We start from the raw sequence: 23466 nt of genomic DNA, 5'->3' as shown, positions 1-23466 counted from the left end.
GAAGGGCGCCTGGGTGGCTCAGTAGGTTAAACTTCCCACTCGTGATTTTGGCTCAGGTCATGATCTCAGCGTTGTGAGATCCAGCTCCGCGTGGGGCTCCCCGCTCAGAGGGGAGTCTGCTTGAGATTCTCTCTCTCTCCCTCTGCCCCCACCTCCCCATGCATGCTCTCTCGCTCTCTTAAAAAAAAAAAAAAAAAAAAAGAAGGAAAAAAATGTTAAGCATTGACGTCCCAGTTTTTGTACTAGTGACTCCCAGTCACTTCAAATAAATATTTATTAATGGAGGTGGCAAAAGCTTTGTTCATAGGTAAATCTTTATTTTGACTGGCTTTATATTAAACCAAAAACAAAAAGACAAACAAAAGTCATTAATTATGAAAAGCTTTTACATCTGCACTGGTCTTATCACAGATGAGCTTACTCAGTAAATAGAAGCATCTTCACATTCCAGTGCCCATTGAGAGCATTTAAATAGCCAGTGACAAGAAAGGTGTCTACCCTCAGAGGTGTATGTGTCACTGCCACTGCTGAGCCCAAGTGTCTGAACGACGAGGCTAGGGCCAGCAAGAAAAGCGTCTATGGGAAATTATCTAATTGCCTTCAAAGTTAATGTAATACACGTTTCAGGTAGGTACTATCATTCTAGAATAATTAGTCTTTGTATCCACTTAACACATGTAGCTTTGCAAACGATCATAGCCTATTTTCTCTGCTTTATCCTCTCCGTCGTTGCTATGATGTGGCCAACACCTACAGGAACGCAATGTCATTCCCCAGTATGGCAGGAGCAAGTGCCCAGTGCCGCAGTGGGAAGGAAAGACCCCACGCTTGCCTGCCACGGGCTTACGCTGTAGTAGGGATAAGAAGCAATGCACTACAGAGCGACCAGTTGGCTTGTAACAGGAGAAGACGACTGCCTTCGACCCCTTCTGGGGAGATACGGGTCAGGGAGGCGGAGGCATTGGAGCGGGGCCTTGAGATTACACAGGAGGGGGAAAGGGCAGAGTGCAGAGCTCACACCCAGCCTCAAACAAGAGTTTGTTCTTCAAGGCTCCTTAAAAACAATTTTCATGTAGAAAAATAGTCTGTTCTACCAAGAGTAGATCTTCACAGTGTTTATATACATATTTCCCCGTATACCATTCTCTCTATTTGTGCTGGGGCTGGCCCCTCAATGAATGCTTATCAGAGGCGTTATTACTGAACACTTTTGAGTGGAGCACAACTGCAGACAGATTCATAGATTTGTGTCTGAATTTAAGCCAGTACAGGGCACTCTCGTTTTCACTCCATATTTCTAAATTCTCAACTAAATTCTCTGGTCACATTTCAACCAGTCGAATGTTAACTGTTGTTGTATATTGTGTGTATGGTATCTACAGATATGGGAAGAGATTGTGTAATTAGGTCTTTAGTTTTTACTATCAACTCTTTGACTTTACAAGCCCTACTCACCACTAGGAATATGGCATAAAAGAATAACAATCAGAAAAGCCTGGAAAAGAAGTACATGGGAGGCTTGGACTATTTAATGTGTCTGGATTTCACAGGCAATGCCGATACCAGGTATCATTTAAGTACAGCTAATTTACCTGCCTACTAGTTCTTTAAAAATCCTATAAAAGTCACAAAAGTTAATAAGCTATCCTCAGGGGCCATATCAACTTCATGCTCTCACAAAAAAATAGAAAGGGAATTAAAAAGAGGAGAAACACGGAAAGCAAAGTTCGCCTAAAAAGAACAACAACAAGGAGTCATTCCTAAGCTCTTATCCAGCAAGGTGTGGACGCTGAGGATCACGTTTTACAGGCGAATAACACTGAAGAGTGCCGTAAATATCCTTTAACCCAACAGAGTAATACGAAATTTTAATATAAATATGCCACTGACAGGCACACAATTTCATAAAAGTAGATTTGAGCACCCGCCCAGCAAGCCTGTTACAGTCCCTTGACTCCAGGTGTTGGCCACACCTTCTTTACGCTTGTGTCCGGGATAAAAGAAACATCTCTGATCCTTTCCCTCTCACCATGACGCGTTCTAAGGATAATAATTCTGTTGCCTCTGTACCTCATCCCTCATCACTGAGAGGTACACAGAAAATCTAAATTTTCCCTTGAAACAAATGAAATCACACAAAACCAAATATACCTAAGATACCCTGGTTCATGAAACGTAGCCCAATATCAAGTATAATGAAGACTCCTAAATGACTTTACGAAGAAGAGAAATGTGTTTGTCCACCCTGGTACCAAAAGGCACATGCTCCCAGAGTCTCTTAGTGGAGATACAAATAGAGCAATTTTGATTATACGATTACTTTATCCTGGGCTATTTTAGCTATTAAAATATCTCAGATGGTTAAAATATACTTTTACCTATTTACCTATCCTTATTTTTTTGAAAATACCAATAGAATAACACAACTCTTTAATTTGAATAGATTCTCTATTATGTTTAAAGTCCCAACTTCGGGGGCACCTGGGCGGCTCAGTCCGTTGAGCAGCCAACTCTTGATTTCCGCTCAGGTCATGATCTCAGGGTCCTGAGATCAAGCCCTGCATCAGGCTCTGCACTCAGGAGGGCGTCTGCTTGGGACTCTCTCTCTCTCTTTCCCCCTCTACCCCTCCCCACCTCTCAAATAAGTAAATTTTTAAAAGATAAATAAAGTCCCAACTTCCTCTTTCTCTCAAAATAAAATGGAGACCAAGATCCAGCTGCTAAAACAGTGACACACTCAGATTTACTGAACCAACTGGTACTTGGGTCTCTTTTATCTCAGGTCAAATAAAATTTTAGTGTTAGAACTATTCAGAAATAGAGTCTGAACTTGTTATCTTTTAGTTGATGAGAATGAGTCAGTGCTCTTTCTACCACACATACTATGGGATAATCTCCGTTCCTTACTCCATAAAGTAATGTGAGAAAGAAAGGAAAGCAGAGTCACTGTATATCTGACAGTATGAAAAAGTGAAAGGCGATAAAACTCAATGATGGCAATGAGGATTCGCAGCCACAAAGATTCAGGTGACAAGCGATAAGGAGCAGAGAGGACTCGGAACACACAGGAAGGGACTTGCTACAGAAAGCAGTGGCTTTCCTCAAGTAAGTCCAACATGGCCTATGGAGGTTCACAGCAATGAGAAGCACAGAGACTCACCTTAAGGACTTCCATCTGTCCTTCTCTATATGATTTTCAGGTCCTTCACTCTCATAGGAAGCCAGGTAGAGCGCTACAATCAACCAAAAGTAAGAATGCATGAAAACTGAGGCCTTCTCCTGCTGTATTACCCACCACCATCCATCTCCTATTTAACGTGAGCTAAACCCTAAAGCAAAACGCTTTAACATATTCAATTATAATGGAGAAGCATCATAGTTTCATTAAGAACACAAAATATTACTTTGCCGGATGACCATCTCAACAAAAACCCACGGGCCTCTAGGCCAAAAAGGCACTTAGTTAAATGACAGTTTATGAGGAGAAACAGCTTACAAATGCAAGCCACATGATGCTATCACACGCTCACATTTATGTTCTTTTGAAGAAGGGGATGAAAGGGGGGCGGGGATCCTTTCCTGGTAGCTTTGATTTTTAAAAAACCTTTCCTACTAAAAAAGCCAGATTTTCCAGGCCACTTTTTCATTTTTCTAATATTTTTTCTTTATTTTTAAATCAAAAAGAATCTCATTCAAAGATTTAAAAGCTTGCTATTAATCCTATTTGTAGAGGTTAATAGCAATCAAGTCCCCTCTGGAACGGGTAATATTAATGCAAAATGCACTTCAGTCATTATCAAAAACACTATCAATCTGCTATGAGAAACTGTTAATAATACCTTTGATTTCTAGAATATTAGGATATAAAAGATCAAAAGAATAAATCCCTAAGTCTTTTACAAACTTTAACTCTCTTCTCATCAATTTTTTTCAGTAAAATCACTGTTTCTGCCTCAAATTCCTTAATGTTTTAACAGGTGAAGATTTTCCACTACTTTTTCAAATAGCAGCAGGTAGCAACTAACTGGTTTCTTTTTTTTAAAATTTTTGTTTTTTCAAATTACTTTTAGTATCAACATACCACAAACAAAACACCGTTTTTCTCCAATGAAACAAGTCCAAACATGGGGGGATAAAGTCCTTCAAAACCTTTCCATTTGTGCCAAAAACTCTGCAGCTCTAGTATTATAAAGAATGTTTAGGGGCACCTGGGTGGCTCAGTCAGTTAAGCAGCTGCCTCCGGCTCTGGTCATGATCCCAGGGTCCTGGGATCGAGCCCTGCATCGGGCTCCCTGATCAGCGGGAAGCCTGCTTCTCCCTCTCCTAATCCCCCTGCTTGTGTTCGCTCTCTCTCTGTGTCAAATATATAAAATCTTAAAAAATAATAATAATAGAATTAAATTAAAAATAAAAAGAATGTTTAAATACAGAAACAATCTGTTGATGAGTGAAGAGTGAGTGCCTGGCAAATATTTTAGGGATAAACCATACGGTTTCCTGTGCAACAGAAAACTCTTAAGCTGGACCAGGTCAGAAGACAGGCCTGATGTTACATGAGGAACCAAACGGCAGGCATGTTTGCACCCATTTCCTAATTGCAGGGTTTGGGGATGCTGGGGGCAGCCCCAGCTGCTAGGCTTGCTCACCATCTTCACTGAAGACTGGCACCGTGAGTAGATATTGCAAGATCTTCCGGTCCCTCTCAAATGGACACTCTACCTGTTTCCACGTCATGAATTCACTCACTTGTTTGGCCAGTTCCCAAAATTTCTAAGAAAAAAGAAAATTGAAAAGCGGTCATAAAAAATCATGAGCATTCCATTTAATCTCTTCCTCTGGCTTCGAATCAACTGAACTACATAATTTTCTTAATTTAATAAAAACTAGCTATAGGTATTTGTGAGGAACAGGTAAACATTTACTCACATACCTCCAGATAATAACCAATAATAATGTTGCAGCTAATTTATTCTACTCAGTAGTGTTATTTTCTTACAAAACAACAAAGAGAAAACTGGGTTCTAGAACTTCAGAATCTGCGTAGGCTGCCTGGCCCCAAATGGAACGTTGGAGAGGCTGACCCCTCTCCGTGCTCAGATTCTGTGGCCTACCCTTACCTCAAAGTTGACGTGGCCATTTGGAAGGCGGTTGGCACAGCCCTCATTGAGGAAGTAAATATCTTTGATTAAAAGACTGAAGAACGGTATCACAATCTAGAGAAAAGAAAAGACTTGGGTTTGCTTGGGCAAATAGATATTCAGCCTCTCATCAAACAATACAAGAAATGCATGAGCGACAGTAGTGCTGGCTTACGTAATAGGCTATGATGAATTAAGACACAGTGTTTTGTTCACCACCCATGACAGCAGTTTTCTCCCTTGCATAATTTTGCTACAGATGCAAATGCTATTAATAACCAAACCCCAGCAAAGACAACAAGCATTAGGAGGTGGGTGGCTTCATGTAGCTTTTGCCGTCTTCCCCACTGCAACAGTGTATCATAAATCAAAAAGTTCCAGCTCTAATCAATGGAAGAAGAGATAAAAGAACTCTTGCTTTTCATTTAGCGATCCCTTAATTAGAGCAAACTATTAATAGAACACCTGTCGCTGCAGGTACCAAGATTGTAAGATATGTGACCCATCTCTCTGCTAGAAATCTGTACTGCTGTATCATTTAGACGTCTACATTTTAGATGAATTTCTTTTTAGATGGACATTTTACCCTTGCTCAAGATAACGTGAGAGCTCAGGGTCTTAGGTAATAGTCGCTGGCAACTTCCTATTGGGTAAACCTGGCCTTCATAAGACAGAACACGTAGGCACCTGTTCTCATGGGAAATCACCTAGGCAGTACCTTGCACAGTATGTTGTGAGGTGTGTCCAAGTGGAGGAGGAATATAAATGTGTAAATTAGGATTAATGGCTGTTTGAAGAACTAAACCTCGAGTAAGACTCGCCTGCCTCGGGTCTTTGATTTGATGAGATGGTATTTAATTAATTAACCTACAATAATAATCTCTAAGAAACTATCCTAAATCCTACCGAGCCCATAACAAACAAAGAACAAAGCTCAGACATGGTAACTCCACCTTTTCTCAAATGCCAACAAGTTTTTGAAGATTCTAAATTTGCTACAGTGTGAACCGTGATCCAAACACAAGTTGTGGGCCTCTGCTGTTTACCCAAGAGCAGGTTTTTGAAGTTTCCCTAAGCCTATGACTCATGGAGTATGTCTACACTAAATGGATGGGAGCCCTGGAAAACATACATTTGGGCTCATACGCAAAAATATGAAGTCTCCATTTTCACTTCAAGAGATCAACTCAGATTTCCCCCGAAAGTCATTCAAAAAACACAAGCTTTGGTTATTTTTTATGTCCTTGGCGGCTGTAATGGCCGAAGTGGACCTGCAGCTTTGACGGCGTCTCTGAGTGCACTTGTAATCATTTGCCATTGTCTGTGCGAGTCTCTCAGGCTGAATCAGTAAAGATCCCCTCATTACCTTCCCCTTCAAATATTACTGGCTAATCCTCTGTTATTTTAGGACTGAACAGCCATTGTAACAATGAAAAAGCACACCCCGGACCCCACTTCTTTGGAAGACCACCTCTGATGGGGAAGCTTGGGTTTTGGACTCTGTTGGACCTTGGCTTAAGATGCGGCCCCACAGTTATTGGCAGTACAAGCCACGAGTCTACAAATGGTGGCCCGCAAACCAGCCCAGGCCCACCACCTGTTTTAGGATAGCCCGGGAGCCACACAATATAGAAATATACGTAATCTCCCTTCACTGTTCCGTTCCTTACGCCCACATGCCAGAAAGAAGTCTCACAGGCTCTTCAACTTCTAATTTACTCATTGATAGTTCTCTTCATATCTGCAGCCCCTACAACAAACCTAACATAATAAAAATCAGGAGATTATAAGGACTTTGGATTTCCAGGCACTAAGGTAGATGTATGGGTTACCGATAGGAGGGAGTAAAAGCCTGGTTTCTGGGAGATCCTGCCAATGATGTCTTTAATGGGAGAACTTCTCAAGTAATAATGTTTTCTAATTCCCTTTCAAAATATTTTTTTAAATTTTATTTAAGGAATCTCTACCCCCAACATGGAGCTCGAACCCACGACCCTGAGATCAAGAGTCCCATGCATGCTTCGCCAACTGAGCCAGCCAGGCACCCCTCTTTCAAAATATTCTTCATTCAGAGACTTGGCAAATACACCTGGAGGCATTATCCGTTTCATACCTAGAAATGAACGCTGTTGAGCAGGAACGAGTTCCCATGAACATAAATGGAACGGTAAAAGGATTTAAATCCATGGAATCACATGAGGAATGGTTAAAAACCTGGAGGCATGAGCACCCATAGGAAAAATAGCTATTTAAAGATCATTTAAGGGCCTCTATGTGGAAGACAGAATTGATTTGTTCTATGATATGGGACCTAGAGATGTGCCACCTTGGCCACATAAACTTACAATTTGAAAGAATATTAAAGATGCTATTACCCCGAACCATGTTGCTAGAAAGATTTTTAAATTACTTAGGAATAAAGAGAGTTTCTTCTCACTTCAAAAAAAGGAAAAATAAACCCCAACTCTCCTGAATAAAAGATGCATTTTACCCAGAAATGTTTTCATTCATAGCCTTTGAGACCAATTGTGAAAAAGCAATGGCATTTTTTTTTATGGTGGTGATTTCATTTGTTTTATGAACTCAAGAGTACAATTCATATGCTCACACAGAACTGGTTTAAAAGGACAACAGAACTAAAGCGGACAGAATTTATTAAATGATGTGAAAGGGTAAATACTTTGGACTGTGTTCTGGTAAGAGCTATTAGAGTCCCACAAGTACAGTCTTTCTGGGGGGCTGGACTTCAGAATGACTTTGGCCAGGACTCCAGCTCCCTGCTAGAGACAGGATTCCACAGCCTCCTGGCTCTCCTGGAGGGTCCCGCAGACGGAGCCTGGCATCCAGCTGGGAGGGGGAATGAGAGGGAGCAGACAGCCCCCCATGTGCTGATTTCCTGAAGCTGAAGAAACTTCTGATTCAATTTTTTTCTCAGTCTTGTCACAGGGATGCTGAGATTTGGGCAAGTAAAACCTAAGAGCTTGTACTCTCTGTCAGGCTAATGTGAGACAGTTTTCCCTGCTTCATCTCCTCTCTGACCTTGTCTCTTTATTTAAAAAAAAATAATGTATTCACAGTGTCTCTCAAATGTTATCAGCACTGATATTTTGGATTTTGTTGAGAACCAATTAAACATTTTCAAAAGGTGGCATTTCTTTTTGTGTTTGTTTTTATTACAGATCACTGAGGCTGAAGCTTTTTTGTGGAAGGGATTGAGATGCCCTGAAACGTTTTTTACCCTCATTTCTAAAAATTTGTTGAAGATACAGTTTAAAAGATGGATAGAATCTAAGCAAAACGTAACTTTCATCAAACAACTTCATCAGCCCATTTACCATAACCAGGTATTTACTTTGCAAATATCATGATCCTTAAACATCGAAATGACTTTTCCTTTCTACCTAAGGAAATAGGCCACTGACATGGGCCAAGAAAGGACCCTCAGAGTCGAGGGTATGATAGATCCAGGGTAGTATTAAACTGTTTCAGGGAACAGTAGATAGAGTAAGGACCATTAATTTCTCAGATATCATCCCTATACTTTTTCTGCTACCCATATATCCAATTAAAACAGCAGGCCTAATGCGACAGCAACTAACCTACTTTCTGAAAATAAATGACTTAACCATGGGAGGTAAGCTAATTCTTTTAAGAAAAAAGGTTACACTAAATCAGCTACCTTGTGCAGAGCTGAAATGTCTATTTTCAATTAAACCAAATTACTCTAATGTTATCTATCAGTCATCTTAACATAAGACTTAATTTATTGCTTGAAAAACAACTAAGACATATTAGAAAATGATCATTTAAATAATGCAATAACATAGTAATATCCATTTATAATGGATAATAACACGGTACCTTCCTTTAGCATTCCCCTTCTCTGTGTGGCAAAGCATAAACATTTCCATAGTACATCAACTTCTCTCTTAGATGGGAACAGGTTAAAGCAGCTCGGGGCGGGAGTTCACGTTGCATTTCACTGCAACACACGGCAGCTCTACCGTGAGTACAACTCCTTTCGGCACATACCTTCTCTCTGCTGCTGTGAGCCGTTAAAGACCTTTGTGCTGCCCCACGAAGAGCTGTTCGGTAATTGTAGAAATTACTTGAAGGGTCCATCTGATGCTGTCCACAAAAGAGAGAAGACTATTAATCATTTACTTCTCACCGGCAGAAAGTTTGCAAGATCATACTTTTAACCCTACGTAAAAAATTGCAATAGGCGATGGGTGCCTGGGTAGCATAGTTGGTTAAGTGCCTGGCTCTTGGTTTCAGCTCAGGCCCCGACCTCAGGGTCATGAGATCAAGCCCTGTGTAGGGCTCCATGCTCAGTGTGGAGTCTGCTTGGATTTCTCTCTCCCTCTGCCCCTCCCTACTCCCGTTATCTCTCTCTTTCTCTCTAAAATAAATAGATCTTTTTTAAGAATTGCAATAGGTGAGAGAACTCATTAAGGATAGGATTTATCCCTCTCATATACACACACACACACACACACACGTGTAGGCATAAAACACATCAGAACACAAACGTTTTCTTTGCTGAGGTTTGGTTCATTTAAATAAGCTGACGTCAGCTTCAGTAATGTCAAACCTAGACCAAATTCTTTCCAGGTTCACTGTGGAGATTAGACTTAAAATAGATAACGAAGAATAAACACCAGCATAAGAAGCCATTTCCAGGTTTCGTTTGAATGGTAATGGATCAGCTGATGGTTGGCCGTGCACAGTGATCCAACCCTTTGCGGTGAACTCGTTCTTTGCATTTGTTAACAAATCATTCACAATTAATTGAAGGATATTATCTTATAAGAAGGAAAAGGCATTTATTAGACAATACGAATAAAAGCACAATGCAATATATCCAATGATACTTCCCAATTTAGAGGAAAACTTAGGAAAGAACATTTTTTTTATTATCTCCCAAGACCATTGATTCAAAGTACCAACCTGCCAAGGTGACAATGACATTAATATGACCCAAACACAAATGCCTTTATGTACAATTCTTACTATCCTCAGAATTATACTGGAAGAGCTTTTGCACAGGTTAGCTAAATTTGCTGAAAGGATGGCGAACGGGTATTTCTACAGGGACGGGAACCTTTCCCCTGGGGCGCTGTAAATAAATGAAGTTACGGGGCCCGCTCTGAAGCAGCACTCCTAACGGTTCAGGATCCAAATTCCGTCCTGGCCGTGATGGGATGTAACTGACAGGTCACCATTTCTTCAGTCGGTTCTCCTCAAAATGGACACCTCTGCCTATGAGAGGGCCGGTCTACAACCTGGCTTATTCTCCCCTCCGCCAGTTCTAACCCCCTTCCATTCCCTACGTCTGGAAGGGTAGATGGGCTTTCTTCTCTGTAGTACTCCCTGATCTAGAGGCAAACTCACGCGGCAGAATCCCACTTCCTGGGAGTACAGTGTTAACAGCGAGGCGTCAGCTTCACATACCTCGAGAACATCAAACTTCGCGGTCTTCACTTTGGCCCATGTTTTTTTCAGTCGAGACACTGGGCTCATGTTCATGCCAGCTTCCCATTTAAAATGGAGTTGCGGGGGGAGAACAAGCGGAAACAGACAAATAAGAAAAGTCACTTGAAGTGATCCTCCAAAAAAGTGTTCATTATTAAGTGTAAGTAAGTTGACTTAATAAAAAACCTGCCAGTTTTCCACAGTAGAAATACCATTTCATAGTCCCACCAATAATATGTGAGAATTCCTCTTGTTCCTCGCCCTCACCAATATTTGGTTCACCCAGTCCTTTTAATTTCAGTCATTCCAGTGTGTGAAATGGTTTTACATGGTGATTTTAATTTGTATTTCTCTGATGACTAATTAATGGAACATATTTTCATATGCTTATTATCTATAATATAATAGTAAGTATATGAAAGCAAAATTTTGTGACATATCTAAGAATCTGCCATTTTTCATTGGGTTATTTGTCTTCTTATTATTGATTCATAGGGTCCTTTATAGAGTCTGGATACAAGTTCTTTTTCAGCTATAATGTATTACAAATACTTTCTCCCATGACATGGCTGGTCTTGACATTTTCTTAATGGTATACGGGGGAAAATGAAGTAATCTTCTGTTACCCAGACCATGGACTTTCAGGTCCCTGATTTAAATGATCTTTCTGTTCCCTATATTCAAGAAGTAAACCAGACAAAGAGCTGAAATTTGGTGAGTATTTTTAGGGAGAAAACAAGGAAAATTATGTCAAAAAGTAAATGGAAAACAGAATTGGTAAGAGGGGGGAGTTATCAGGATCAAAAGCACTGAATTACACATTTGGTGGATTCTCCGACTTCCAATTGACTCTGACTCTAAAGGGTCAGGTAAATATTCAACTATTTACTGAATACCTACAATGTGTAGGATAAACATATGATTTATCCTATAGATTAGGGTATTTTTAAATGAAAGAGTCACTATCAATAATTGTGGCATGACCCCATGCACTATGTTTATAGGATGAATGGAAAGAAACACGGTCACTGGTATTAAAATCCCCACGACACAAAGGAGGAGCACAGTTTGCACACCAGGGTAATAAGATGCTGCAGGTGGAAAGTACTAGGAGCATGGACAGTCCGAACATGTTCCAGTTTCTCAGGCCACCCTCCGGGCCATACTGATAGAATCATACGATGTAGTCTCGGGTCATGCATTTCTCTAATGCTTGACACACAGGCTGCCCAAACACTTTTTACAACCCTTCATTTACACAACTCTCTCACTTATGAGCGTCTATCGATAAATATTCAGATGAGGACAAACTGACGGGATGTATTCCATGAATTCTCACACACGTCAAAAAGAGCATACGCACTTGTACGACATTGACATTTAACACATTCTGAACATTCTAAAACAATTCAGGATTAAAAAGTAGAGTTTCATTAATAAAACTGTACGACGTATAAATTTTTAGTAGACACATTTCATAGGACCTAGACAAAAAAAGGACACGTATCTTCCAGAAAACACTCACAGATTATCGCCATCAGGGAATTGAAGTTGCCAATGTTAAAACACTCCCGAGCTACGTCAATGAAATACTCGATCATTCTTGCACGGTGCTTCTTCTTTACAGGCTTTACAGAAAAGGGGGAGAACAAAAACAGGGCAGTGATCCAACATGTAGACCCAACAGATGTAAAATAAGTATGAAAAAAAATAGAGAGAGTGAGAGAAAACTTGCTTTCTCACCATGCAGATTTCTGTGGCAACGAAGTAGCTGAGGCGATTGAACCATTCCACGTAAGCCTCTAAGTTTCGTGTTTTCTTCCGTTCGCTGTAGCAACTCTATAGAGAGAGCAAAGGAAGCAGATGAATTGGAGACAAAAAAGACAGTGGATTAGGCTCTCGTTTTTGTCAGATATAGGCCTTTCTTCCAGTTAATGGAATAATAGGAGCAAGACAGCTTTCTAAGACAAGGGGATGGGGACCGAGAGAAAAAAAATCACTAACATTCTTGACTCCCTTTACAGATATATCGCAGTCTCTCGGTACAGTCCGGTGAAATCCATAAGGTCTAGAAATGTACTCTGAGGCATTCAAAATGGTGCCCTTCCCTCCTCGGAAACTAAGTTACCCTCGGTGGGAGCTGTCCTCAGAAGCACAATTCAAAGGGTTTTGGCTGCATTCTAAAACAATCTTGACTGATAAATGGGGTGTGAATGCCAATTGCCAGCAACACAGCAAGAAGCTGAGAGAGCCGGGGATCAGAACATTTTCTCTTACAATTAAGTCTAGAAAAAAATTTTGGAGCATCATGTAGCAAGACACTAAGTATCTTCCACAGTAGGTAAATGGAAGTCTAGGCCAGCATGGTCTTTAGTAGGGTGAATGACACATTATTCAAAAGCAAAAGGAGTTAAGCCCATCTTGGAGTTCAAGGCCAAGCTTGAACAGGTTAATTACACTCCTCTTTCCTTCCTTCAAAAAAACCCTAACAAACAAAAAGTCCACTAGCCGTCTACTGTAAAACCTAATCCTTGCTTCCTGTACTGAGGGAAGCTATTCTAAGGCCGGAAAACAGCTGTTACCCTAAGTTCCAAAGGGGGGCTTCCATTAGTGGGGGTTACAGTCTTTGCCTCACAACTTGAGATGCTTCTGGACGTCACTGGGGGGAAAAATTTCTTATGTGTGTTTACCGATTTTATAGTCCATGCCCCGTGTTATTTTCTTCACATGTGGGCTTCGCTTAGGCCATAAACCTGTCGTGAGAGATTCACCTCAAAACAAAAGGCGAAGCAACGGAGACCGTTGCTCAGCAAGCCGGGTGTGCATCCTGTCTTCACTGCCCTGTTATTGTTGAATCATGAGCGTTCTCTTGTGTTTTCTCTCTGACATAATCTGCTAAAACCATTATGCTTTTATCTCCTACCTTCATCACCACAAGTCCTGCATTTACTTGCTTATTAAATTTCCCAATAAGGAGGAAGAAGAGGCTAACCGTTTGTGAGAGGGGAAGAATATGGTGACGGTGCCTGAAGATATGGCTTAAGAAAACGGCAATGAATCAGACGTGGCTCATGAAAAAAAAAACCTTTCTGATTGTAAAACCTAAGACAAAATAATTCCAATTTCTGCCTCTTGTACCCACCATCACAGACTAAGAAATTCCATTTCCAATTTCAGAGCTGACCTCTAGGTAGACTGATTCTTACCTTGTCATTGTCCAAAGGGTCCTTCTGCACAAACGCCTGAACAAATTCTTCTGGCCCAATATAATTGAGCCTCTCCTGAAACACAAAACCCCAGGTCAACCTTATTAAAGAAAATGAGAAAAAATGGACTGTTAACTCCTTCTGTTGACTTTTGGCATGACCCCCACTTTTTATGCAGCTTATAAAATGAGTCTTTAATTTTAAATATTGTCATCATCTTCAAGATCTGAGCAGAGGCAATATTCTGCGTGAGTCAATGCTACCTGACATAGTGAAAGGCTGGGCAAGTCATGGAAAGGTAGAGAAGATGAGGTAGGTCAATAAATTTGCCCATCAGTCTTGCTTATTGGTATTTAAAGTGAATTCCCAGGGTGCCTGGGTGGCTTAGACAGATAAGCGTCGGCCTTCGGCTCAGATCATGATCCCAGGGTCCTGGGATAGAGCCCCACATCGGGCTCCCTGCTCAGCGGGGAGTCTGCTTCTCCCTCTCCCTCTGTGCTCTCAATCTCTCTCTCCTCTCTCTCTCTCTCTCTCTCAAATAAATAAATAAATAAATAAACAAATCTTAAAAAAAAAAGAAAGTGAATTCCCAGAATGTCAAAAACATTCATATTGGAATGTCTAAGCAAAACATAGTGTAGGTATTGCACATATTACTTCCCATTTGGATTATTCTAGTATAATGTCCCGTGACATTACAGCGGATAAACAGCTGCTGTGGTTACCACAGCAAAGGGTGACAAGGACCTACCAGCTCTATGTGAGTCAGCTGCTGAGCCAGAGTGTAAGGGTCACTGCAGACAGTGATGATGTCCCTTTGTATGGACTGTGGCTTGGTCTTGAGAACGGTGAGCCGATCCGTGGACGTGGAGCTGATTTTTGCCAGGACCTCCTCGTACTGGCTGAGTGCGGCGAGTTTGCGGATTAGACACTGGATCATCTGCTGCACATTCTTCCTGTACGTCTGCCGGGGGAAAAGCAAAGGACTGCAGCCCGCTCTGCGTGTCCATTCCCAGCACCACGCAAACTCACAGACCGTGCTGTCCAGTGCTTCTCCCCGGATGCTGGAGAACCGCCAGGGCAGTGACGGGACAAGCCATCCTCGCTCTCAGAGTCTGAGACACGCAACACATAAGGTGGTCCTTCAGACCTGTAAACTTTAGCTCTCTCCTCAGGCTGCTCTTCACGCTGGGCCAGGAAAACCCCACAGGGACATCTTAGACCCGCTACTACAGAGAACCAGCTGCTCTCTGGGCCGGCGTAGGAACGTCCCGCGTCACTTTTGGTAGGCTAAAGTACATTGATCTCGACTCGGACCATCCTCTTCCTAACACTTTTTCTGTCGGGTCACCTTCTTGATTTCCCCGCTCCTCTCAGGCCCGCTCTCATTAGTCTACAAGCACAGACGCCAGCCCGACAGCAAATACCATTACTCCTCAGTCCCCCACCCCCAACCACCTTCCTGACTTCCACATAGGACATGGGTTAGCACGAGGAAGCGGTGGATATTCATTTTTGGTATCTGACCTCCATTTGACTCCTGTCCATGTCTCTCACATTCATGTGTCGGTGCTAACATTCGCAACCAGCCAGACTCTTCCACGTGGCCGTTCTGCCCGTAATGCTATTACCAGCGGCCGCCTTGTCTGCTACCGCATCAGGCTGCAGCCACAACACTGGAGATCAGTTGGTTTCAAAAGCAATTCACGTATTAGCCGTAAATGTCAATCTCTTGACTTTTTACAGCCCTCGTTAAGTCAAAGAAATAACTTCACAATCAATCCATCCCTAGGGTACTGTTATCATGATACAAGTTATGGTGTGTTTTTATTCTTCCTTTTCTAGCCCCAAACTGCCAAACACACACAATCATCCTTGCAGGTAAATTACCTAAGAAAGGTACACATGCTCGCACGGTCCTCAAGTTAACAGCTCCAAAGGAGGACGGTGCCAGCGAACTGAGATGTGAAAAGGCCTATGGTTATGCCCCTGTGCTTAGTCAGACCCTTTTTAAAAGGTACCACACGGTATTACTTTGAGATTAATTATTTGAAACCTGAATGGCACCTTACCTACAAGTGTAAGAACCATATTATTTTACAGACGCAATTTGGTTTACCAAAGAACAAAAACTGAAATGAATATAGACATTTGCATACTTAAGGAAAATTACAAATGCATCTGGAAATGATCAATTCTTACTTAATCAAGGCAAAAACGCATACACAGCCTTCTTTTTCTTTTCTTTCTCTCTACTTGTCTGGTGTATATTCCACTCAGTTCTTTAAACTGGTCCATTAGATGACCTTTTTTTTTCTATATATATTCACAGACCACCCTAAATCATTAATGAAATACCTAAGTGTTTAAAAAGTTGAATCCTCAAAAAACTTATCTTTCACACAGCATTAAGATTATCAGTTTAGAAGATACTATCTAGGGGCACCTGGGTGGCTCAGTCGGTTAAGCGGCTCCCTTCGGCTCAGGTCATGATCCCAGAGTCCTGGGATCAAGCCCCACACTGGGTTCCCTGTTCATTGGGGAGCCTGCTTCTCCCTTTTCCTCTGCTTCTGCCGCTCACCCTGCTTGTGCTCTCTGTGTCAAATAAATAAATAAATAAATAAAATCTTAAAAAAAAAAAAGATGCTACCTATTTGGTAATACACTTGTCACTCAAAGAAAATATCTTTTTCTTTGGAATTTGAAGGAGTTCAAGATTGAATTAAGTGCTATTTTAAATCCCTCATGGTGGGGTGGAGTAGGGGACAAAGGATGGGCATAACAGGTGAAGCTGGTCAAAAGGTACAAACGTCTAATTATAAAATAAATAAGTCCTGGGATGTAATTACAGCACGGTGACTGTAGTTAATACTGTGCTGCATCTTTGAAACTTGCTAAGAGAATGGATCTTAAAGTTCTCATCACAAGGAAAAAAAATTCTGTAACTATGTGTGGTGATGGATGTTAGTAAGACTTATTGTGATCACTTCATAATATACGCAAATATCGAATCATTATGTTGTACACCTGAAACTAATATAATGTTATATGTCAATTACATCTCAATAAAAACAATAAATAAAAATAAAATAAAATAAATCCCTTGTCCCTATTTCCCTTGCTCTTCTACTTTTCATCATTTTGAGTTATATTAAAAATCCATGAACTTGGGGTGCCTGGGTGGCTCAGTGGGTTAAGCGTCTGCCTTCGGCTCAGGGGGTGATCCCAGCATTCTGGGATCGAGCCCCATGTCGGGCTCTTCCACTGGGAGCCTGCTTCTCCCTCTCCCATCCCCCTGCTTGTGTTCCCTCTCTCGCTGGCTGTCTCTCTGTCAAATAAATAAATGAAATCTTTAAAAAAAAATCTATGAACTTAAAGTGGTTTCTTCAGCCCCCTGTGTGAAATGTCATAATAAATATTCCCAGGTGATTCTGGTATGTAGCAAAGTGTCAGAATCTATGCTCTACTGGCGTATCTGGTGAAAGATTCTTATTCTACACTTTAAAATATGCTTTTTTAAGGGAAGAGGTCGAGGATTCAGCTAGTGAGCAAAAGGCAGCAAATTATAAGGGGAAAATGTATACAATAAGGCATAGGGTAAAGCTATTCAAATAATAAAGAACTAGTCTGTGTGTGTGTGTGTGTGTGTGTGTGTGTGTGTGTGTCTATGTATGAGAGACAGAGACAGAGAAGGAGAAACACACAGAGAAAGAGAGTATGTATGTATGACCTCTTTAAAAAGTTTCCTGCTGCCATTTGATTCCATTCCAAGCTTTGTGTTGTTAAGCATGCTTCCTTACTGAGTCATGAATTGCTAAATATGCTCTTATTCTTTTTTATAACTTCAAATGCCAGTGACAGTAATTACCTGGCAAATAAAGACAGAATAAAGACCAGCCCCTTAAGGAAGAGAAAATTGCATTTTACCCACTATAGTCATTTGTCATGTAATTCAATCATTAGCTCCATTTCATGTTTCTTGCAGGCAAGTCCTAATAAACCACTTCATTTTGGGCAAATCCCCAGGGGGGAAACATATTAAGCCAAATTATGCAGAACTGTCCTAGCAGATTCAGCAGAACCAGACAAAATTATTTATAGGGTGCACCTGGATTCATTGACTGCCAAAAAAAATCCCTAAAGTCTCGGGCAAGAAGCAACAAGTCTCAACCCAAGCCCATAGTCCTTCCTGTGGAGGGAAATATTTTTTTCCCCTCTTCCAGTAACTGATTAGTTCATTCGTTCATTCATTCATTCACTCATTCAAATGCTACTGATTACCTAGGAAATGCCAGGCACTAGTGGTTAAGGGTACTGTGGTGAACAAAGGGGGCACAGCAAGGAGTCGGGAAAAACAAGTCATAAAAAAAAGCAAGTAATTACTAACCACAGAGTGCTATGAAGACAACAGGGGCGAAACAAACAGTGAGAGGGCCGCGGGGTGACTGCGGTTGGGGCGGTGAGGGAAGGTCTCTCGGAGGAGAGACACTGGAGCACATCACAGACACGTGGCCTGTCAAGCAAAGAGCTGAGGAAAGAGCATCCATCGCAGAGTCTTGGAGCCGACAGGGACGGTAACACAGCGCAGTCACCTCTACGATTTACGGGAACGGAGAAGACGCAGGGAGTTTAGGGAACCTGCCCAAGCGCACTCAGGTCAACCTGATGCCAAGGGCGGCCCTGACTCTGAATCCTGGACTGAAGGAGCCGAAGGAAAAACCCTAACTGATCACGGCTCGTGAGGCTCGGCTGCTCAGTCCCTAGGTTATCAATTCCTCGGTTCGACCGGGCTTATCCTCCCATCTCCTCCTTTCACACTCAAAACCATCTGAAAATCTCAAGGTTTATCAAGGATTTGCTCTTAACAGAGGAGTGCTGACAGGAAGCCGGGTTAAAAGGCGGTGTGGCCCTTTGCACTTCCCCTAACCCTTGAGTGGCTTAAGCCTGTCAAAAAAAAAAAAAAGAAAAGACTGGATCCAATCTGGCCGACACAGATAGAAGGCATCTCCCTCATTGACTACGGTGACAAGAAAAGCAAAAGACCACGGATCTGGCACTTTCGAATGCTCACTTATTATCTGTAAAAGATTTTTAAGGTGTTCCTTTGGAAAGGATCAAGTGACCATTTCTACTTTTTAAAAAGGTAATCCAGGGAAGGTCGGTTGATGGACCCATCAAGTTACGTGCCTCAATACCACTTAACTAAAATGAAGACTCAGGACTCAGCCTTCACACAAGAAAAAGTCCTTATGATGCCATTCATCTGTTGAGCATCTTGTCCTAAACTAAGTTCACTGAGCCAGGACTGACCCTGCCAGGCAAGCCAACAGATAAGCCCTCCAATGTAAGATTTACTACAAAAGTGCCCTGCGATTCTGGACTTTTGCCTTTGTGAGTGAGGGAGCCACCAATTCATATCTGGCTAGAACCCGTCCCAGGCAAGCTGGCAAAATAATTATAACAGTCATAACTTGCAAAACGACTCAGGAAACCACTCATTCAGCCTTACAGATATAAATCATGGCTGTCGTGAGCACCAGGGTTCAATATAATGTCATAAGGGAGCGGTAAAGGGGTTAAATCCATTTTCATGAGGACATCACTGCAGGGAAGCAATGAAGTTTTTCAATTGCAAATCTTATATAATTTTTTTAAGGTAGGGGGAAATGGTATTAAAATATATTCACCAGAAGTAGACACAACAGATAGGGTATCTTGTTCCGTGATCTTTACAGCACACCACTGAAAGAATGAGTTCTCAAGGAAGGTTACTCATAATGGGAAAATGCATTTTAAAACGAATGAAACGAGACATCTCTACAACCGCCAAATGCTTCGTCAATCTTTTCCTTGTGAAAATGTTGTATCCGCGCCTAAGTAACTTGTTCCCAGGAGCTCGCTGGCAGCACAGAAGACACCCTTGCCCAACAAGCCTCAACACAAAATATCAGCCCTCCAGGCCCGCTTCAAAGAGGATCGCCTTGAATTTGTTACAGCCAGTTACCTCTTATCAAAGGCTGGATTGAGGGAAGTGATGTTTATGAAAGAATATCCAAGGGGCTCTCTTTCTCCACCTACCCTCCGTGCTAGCCTTAATCAACTTCCAGGCACCAGAAGACTCGGATCGTTTTCTCTTTGTCCTCTCCTCTCCCAAAGAATGACCTTTGCTAATTACACATTAATTGTATAGCCTCAGTTTTCTATCAAGGAGCATTTGTTATAAAAACTATACAGAGCAGTTTCCCCCATGTCATTCTACGCCCCCTAGATAAAGTCTTCCATATGAAAGTTTTAAAAAATTTCATTTAATTTAATGGCCTGAAAAATTAGTAGGCTTTCTCTTTTCTGACAGTGAAAATCACATAACCAACTGTATTTCTCTTTTACTTGGAGTTTACGCTCAAATCACAGCAGTTCTGTCCTACTGGACTGCTTCTCAACATGAGCCTATTTGTTTTTCTCCCTTCCATGGTACAAAGTGTCTATTTCTATTTATGATGTATCAACATACAACTTCTTATCTGTTAATATGTTACTATGTTATTTATCTTATATCTATTTGTGTTTAGATCTATTAATATGATATGTATTATCATACATGATACGTAACTTGCTATGTTAAATCTTTTTAGATGGAAGAAGAGTATAAGTAAAATTAAAACACACTTGGAATGTGAATCCTATGCATGAATTGACATGAACATACCCCCAAATTAATCACATAAAACTCCAGATGATAGCCCTCTGAAGTGGGGTTGTGTAATCGTCCCCATCCGACACACCAAATAGACCACCATGCTATGCCGAAGACTTGCCCGAGGCAACACAGGAAGGAGGAAGTGGAGATCGTGATACTAATGCAGCACCAGTTCCCCAGCTCGGCCTGGAAATTCAAGTGCTTCTGCTAAATTCGGGATACCAACCTCCTCGCCACTGGCTATTCGGTGAGCCAGATCTTTTAAGTTTCTCATCATTCTTTCATCCCGAAAATCATAAGGAAACGTTTCCGTCCATTCTGTCAGGAGTTGAAGGATCTTGGGTGCAATTTTTCTTATCTGGTTCTGGGGAGAAAAAGCAAATCTCATTCAGTGATCTCTATCACCATGGACTGCATCAAATCAGTAACTGCAAACAGAGTCACTGGTCAACTTCCAGGGCAAAGTCTTTGGTGTTGAAGAAGCAGCGAGTCCCCCTCCCCCAAGTCAATGCCAAGTACCACCAGCCAAAGGCAGGATCTAGGGATCTTCCATGGCATTAACTCTATTTTGTGGGGGTTGGTTTGTTTGTTTGCTTGGCATGAAGGGCATGACAGTTTATTTTTAAAAATTCGACCACACTGGTCATAATGACCGGCATACACGTTATGATGGCTTTTCTCTTGGGTATTAACACTGCAGTATGTTTATATACTGAAATGTTTCAATAGGACCAAGAACGTTAGAGAAATAAAGATCTTAGATGAAAATGAACACTAATAATTCCAGGGTCCGACCCTATATTGTGTTCTTTATGCCATTCCCAATTCCTTTTGCATAGCCATGATACCATTTATGCCCTTCAGCCTGGGGAGAAGGAAACCAACTTCACAAAATCTAAGCGACCGAGTTACCACGCCTAATAGTGTAAATTGTAAAGTTCAAAACGCATCATTACCTTATCGCTATTAGGATCACTTAGTCTCTGGTGCTCAACACATAAGTGGCAAACTTTGGCCATCAACTCATATGGATGCATAAATAACCGAGAACTGAGTAGGAAGGTAAATATGTACGTTCTCTGTGGCAAGAAGAAAAAAAAATCATCATGGTTACATTCTCTCTGAAACGAATGTCTTTCCTATAGATTATACATCTTATTTCATTAAGTTCTCTTGATCAAAGTTAATATGCTACAGTTTTCAAAGTAATGCTTTGTAGTAAAACACGTTAGATGGATTTTTCCTTTGCCTTCTGAGGCATCTCTTCCCTTAAACCATACTAAAAATAACAGAAGTACAAGATAAGTTTATCTACTGAAATTAGTCAAAGCACACTTTCACTGCCTTCCTCTGGGAGCCAGGACACCAGGACACGTAACTCATTCTAGTGAAGAAGAATGAAATCCACCCCAGAGAAGTAGACCTAACTTAACTCTACCACCGTACTGAACCTGGTTCTGGGTCCAACCTGGGTCCAAATATTATGGTAACTCAAAGGAAGACAAAAAACACCCAACCCACATCAGCTCAAGAATTCTCCAGTGTGTCCCGTGTGGCACACGGCAGTGTCTGTATGCTTGTGCCAGGACATTCAAAGACGGGCTTTCAAGTCATCTGTTTACTTGCTCAAAGGCCAAGCAATTTGATAAAACACAATATCACACTATATACTTTCCTTTAACTACACTCTCTTCCAAGAAGCCAGTAACGAAGTAGGGTTTATTTGTCATAATAGTTTCAGACTCCCAGTGAAAAGAAAAATTCCAGGGTGTTTTTTTTTCTTTACCCCCCTTTAGGCGCCTTTACTAGCTCATAAACACTTACAGGGCTGAACAAGGGATTCCTTTTTCTTTTGATTACAAGTTTTCCCTGTGAGGCAACATATTTCAAAATGCTATGTGACAAACCACACAGAGAGAGAACTCAGGAAGAAACACTGGTGAATTACGGTGGCAAGCACAAACTCCCCTTCGCACACCAAGGTCATTATTATATTTATAAAAACATACGAATCCACTGTCTAGATAGTTTCATGAAATCTTTATCAACAACCAGCTGCTGTTGAGTAACAGGGGCAGCTGTGGCACAAGCGAAGGCGGAGAAAAACACCACGTGCCCAGAAACAGAAAAACCTAGGTTGGATTGCTGACGTTGGGGGTGAGACCGTGTGTGAATTACTCAACATTCTGAATTTCAGTGCTCTCCTCTCTGGTCTCTTGGAATTGCCGTAAAGACTGAGAAAATGTAAATGAATTCCCTAGATTAGGAAGTATTATCTATATAAACACCGGCTATCAAAGTAAAACATAAGCAACCAATAAAGAACTGCATCTTGAATATGACTGTTGTTCTCCTTTCTATAAAGTTTTCCCGTCCAACTTCACTTTTCTCAGCATAGTGATGGTGTTGGAAACAAAACAAGGCATTAAGTATTTTAGGAGTATCCAATGTTCTCTGCATTTCTACGTAAGGACCAAGGTATATGCATGAATTAAACCTACAGATACTTCACTTAGATGGTATCTGACCGTCTACAGTGTGGTACCAGCCCCGAAAAGGAACTGATATGCAGACCATAGTCAAAATCTGAATCATACCCAGGCTCAATTTGATCTCAAAGTACTCAATTATCAATATGCATTTTCTTATTTAAAAAATTCTTAGCAACCCAGATAGAATTCAGTAGTATCTAGGGTCCCTGCCCACACTGTACTTTTTTCTCAAGAACACCAAGGATGTGTTTCAGAGGAATAGGGATACCTACGTCCGGATAGTAATCCACGTTGGGTACTAAGTGCTGGATGAGGGCTTCCAGAGATCCGGAGAGGAGGTTGTTGTCATGGTAATACAACCCTCCACAGCTGTCGTCTGCAGACTGGTAGAGGTTTCGGTTGTAGCCACTGCTGTCAAACATTGCTGAAAAGGGAGGAGTCTGAGGCATGCTTTCCTA

General features: G+C 41.4%; 1 protein-coding gene across 2 annotated transcripts in view; it reads right to left on the bottom strand.

Moving 5' to 3' along the window:
- Positions 1–23466, bottom strand: part of RASGEF1B (RasGEF domain family member 1B) — a 528807-nt gene that overhangs the window by 1709 nt on the left and 503632 nt on the right. For both annotated transcript variants that reach the window (XM_087864047.1, XM_045790341.2), the window contains 12 exons: positions 23281–23463; positions 21473–21595; positions 20743–20880; positions 14571–14783; positions 13820–13894; positions 12357–12452; positions 12139–12241; positions 10593–10672; positions 9171–9266; positions 5118–5213; positions 4647–4770; positions 3161–3233 (listed from right to left, as the gene is read on the bottom strand). In XM_087864047.1, the coding sequence (XP_087720173.1) occupies positions 3161–3233; positions 4647–4770; positions 5118–5213; positions 9171–9266; positions 10593–10672; positions 12139–12241; positions 12357–12452; positions 13820–13894; positions 14571–14783; positions 20743–20880; positions 21473–21595; positions 23281–23463 (1400 nt within the window). The remainder of the gene's footprint in view (positions 1–3160; positions 3234–4646; positions 4771–5117; positions 5214–9170; positions 9267–10592; positions 10673–12138; positions 12242–12356; positions 12453–13819; positions 13895–14570; positions 14784–20742; positions 20881–21472; positions 21596–23280; positions 23464–23466) is intronic.

This window comes from Ursus americanus, chromosome 8, assembly GCF_024610735.1.
Source record: "Ursus americanus isolate L20-20 chromosome 8, mUrsAme1.1.p, whole genome shotgun sequence".
In the NCBI taxonomy this organism is placed as follows: Eukaryota; Metazoa; Chordata; class Mammalia; order Carnivora; family Ursidae; genus Ursus; species Ursus americanus.
The sequence above is the reverse complement of the archived record's forward strand: the minus strand, read 5'-3'. Positions and strand labels throughout refer to the sequence as shown.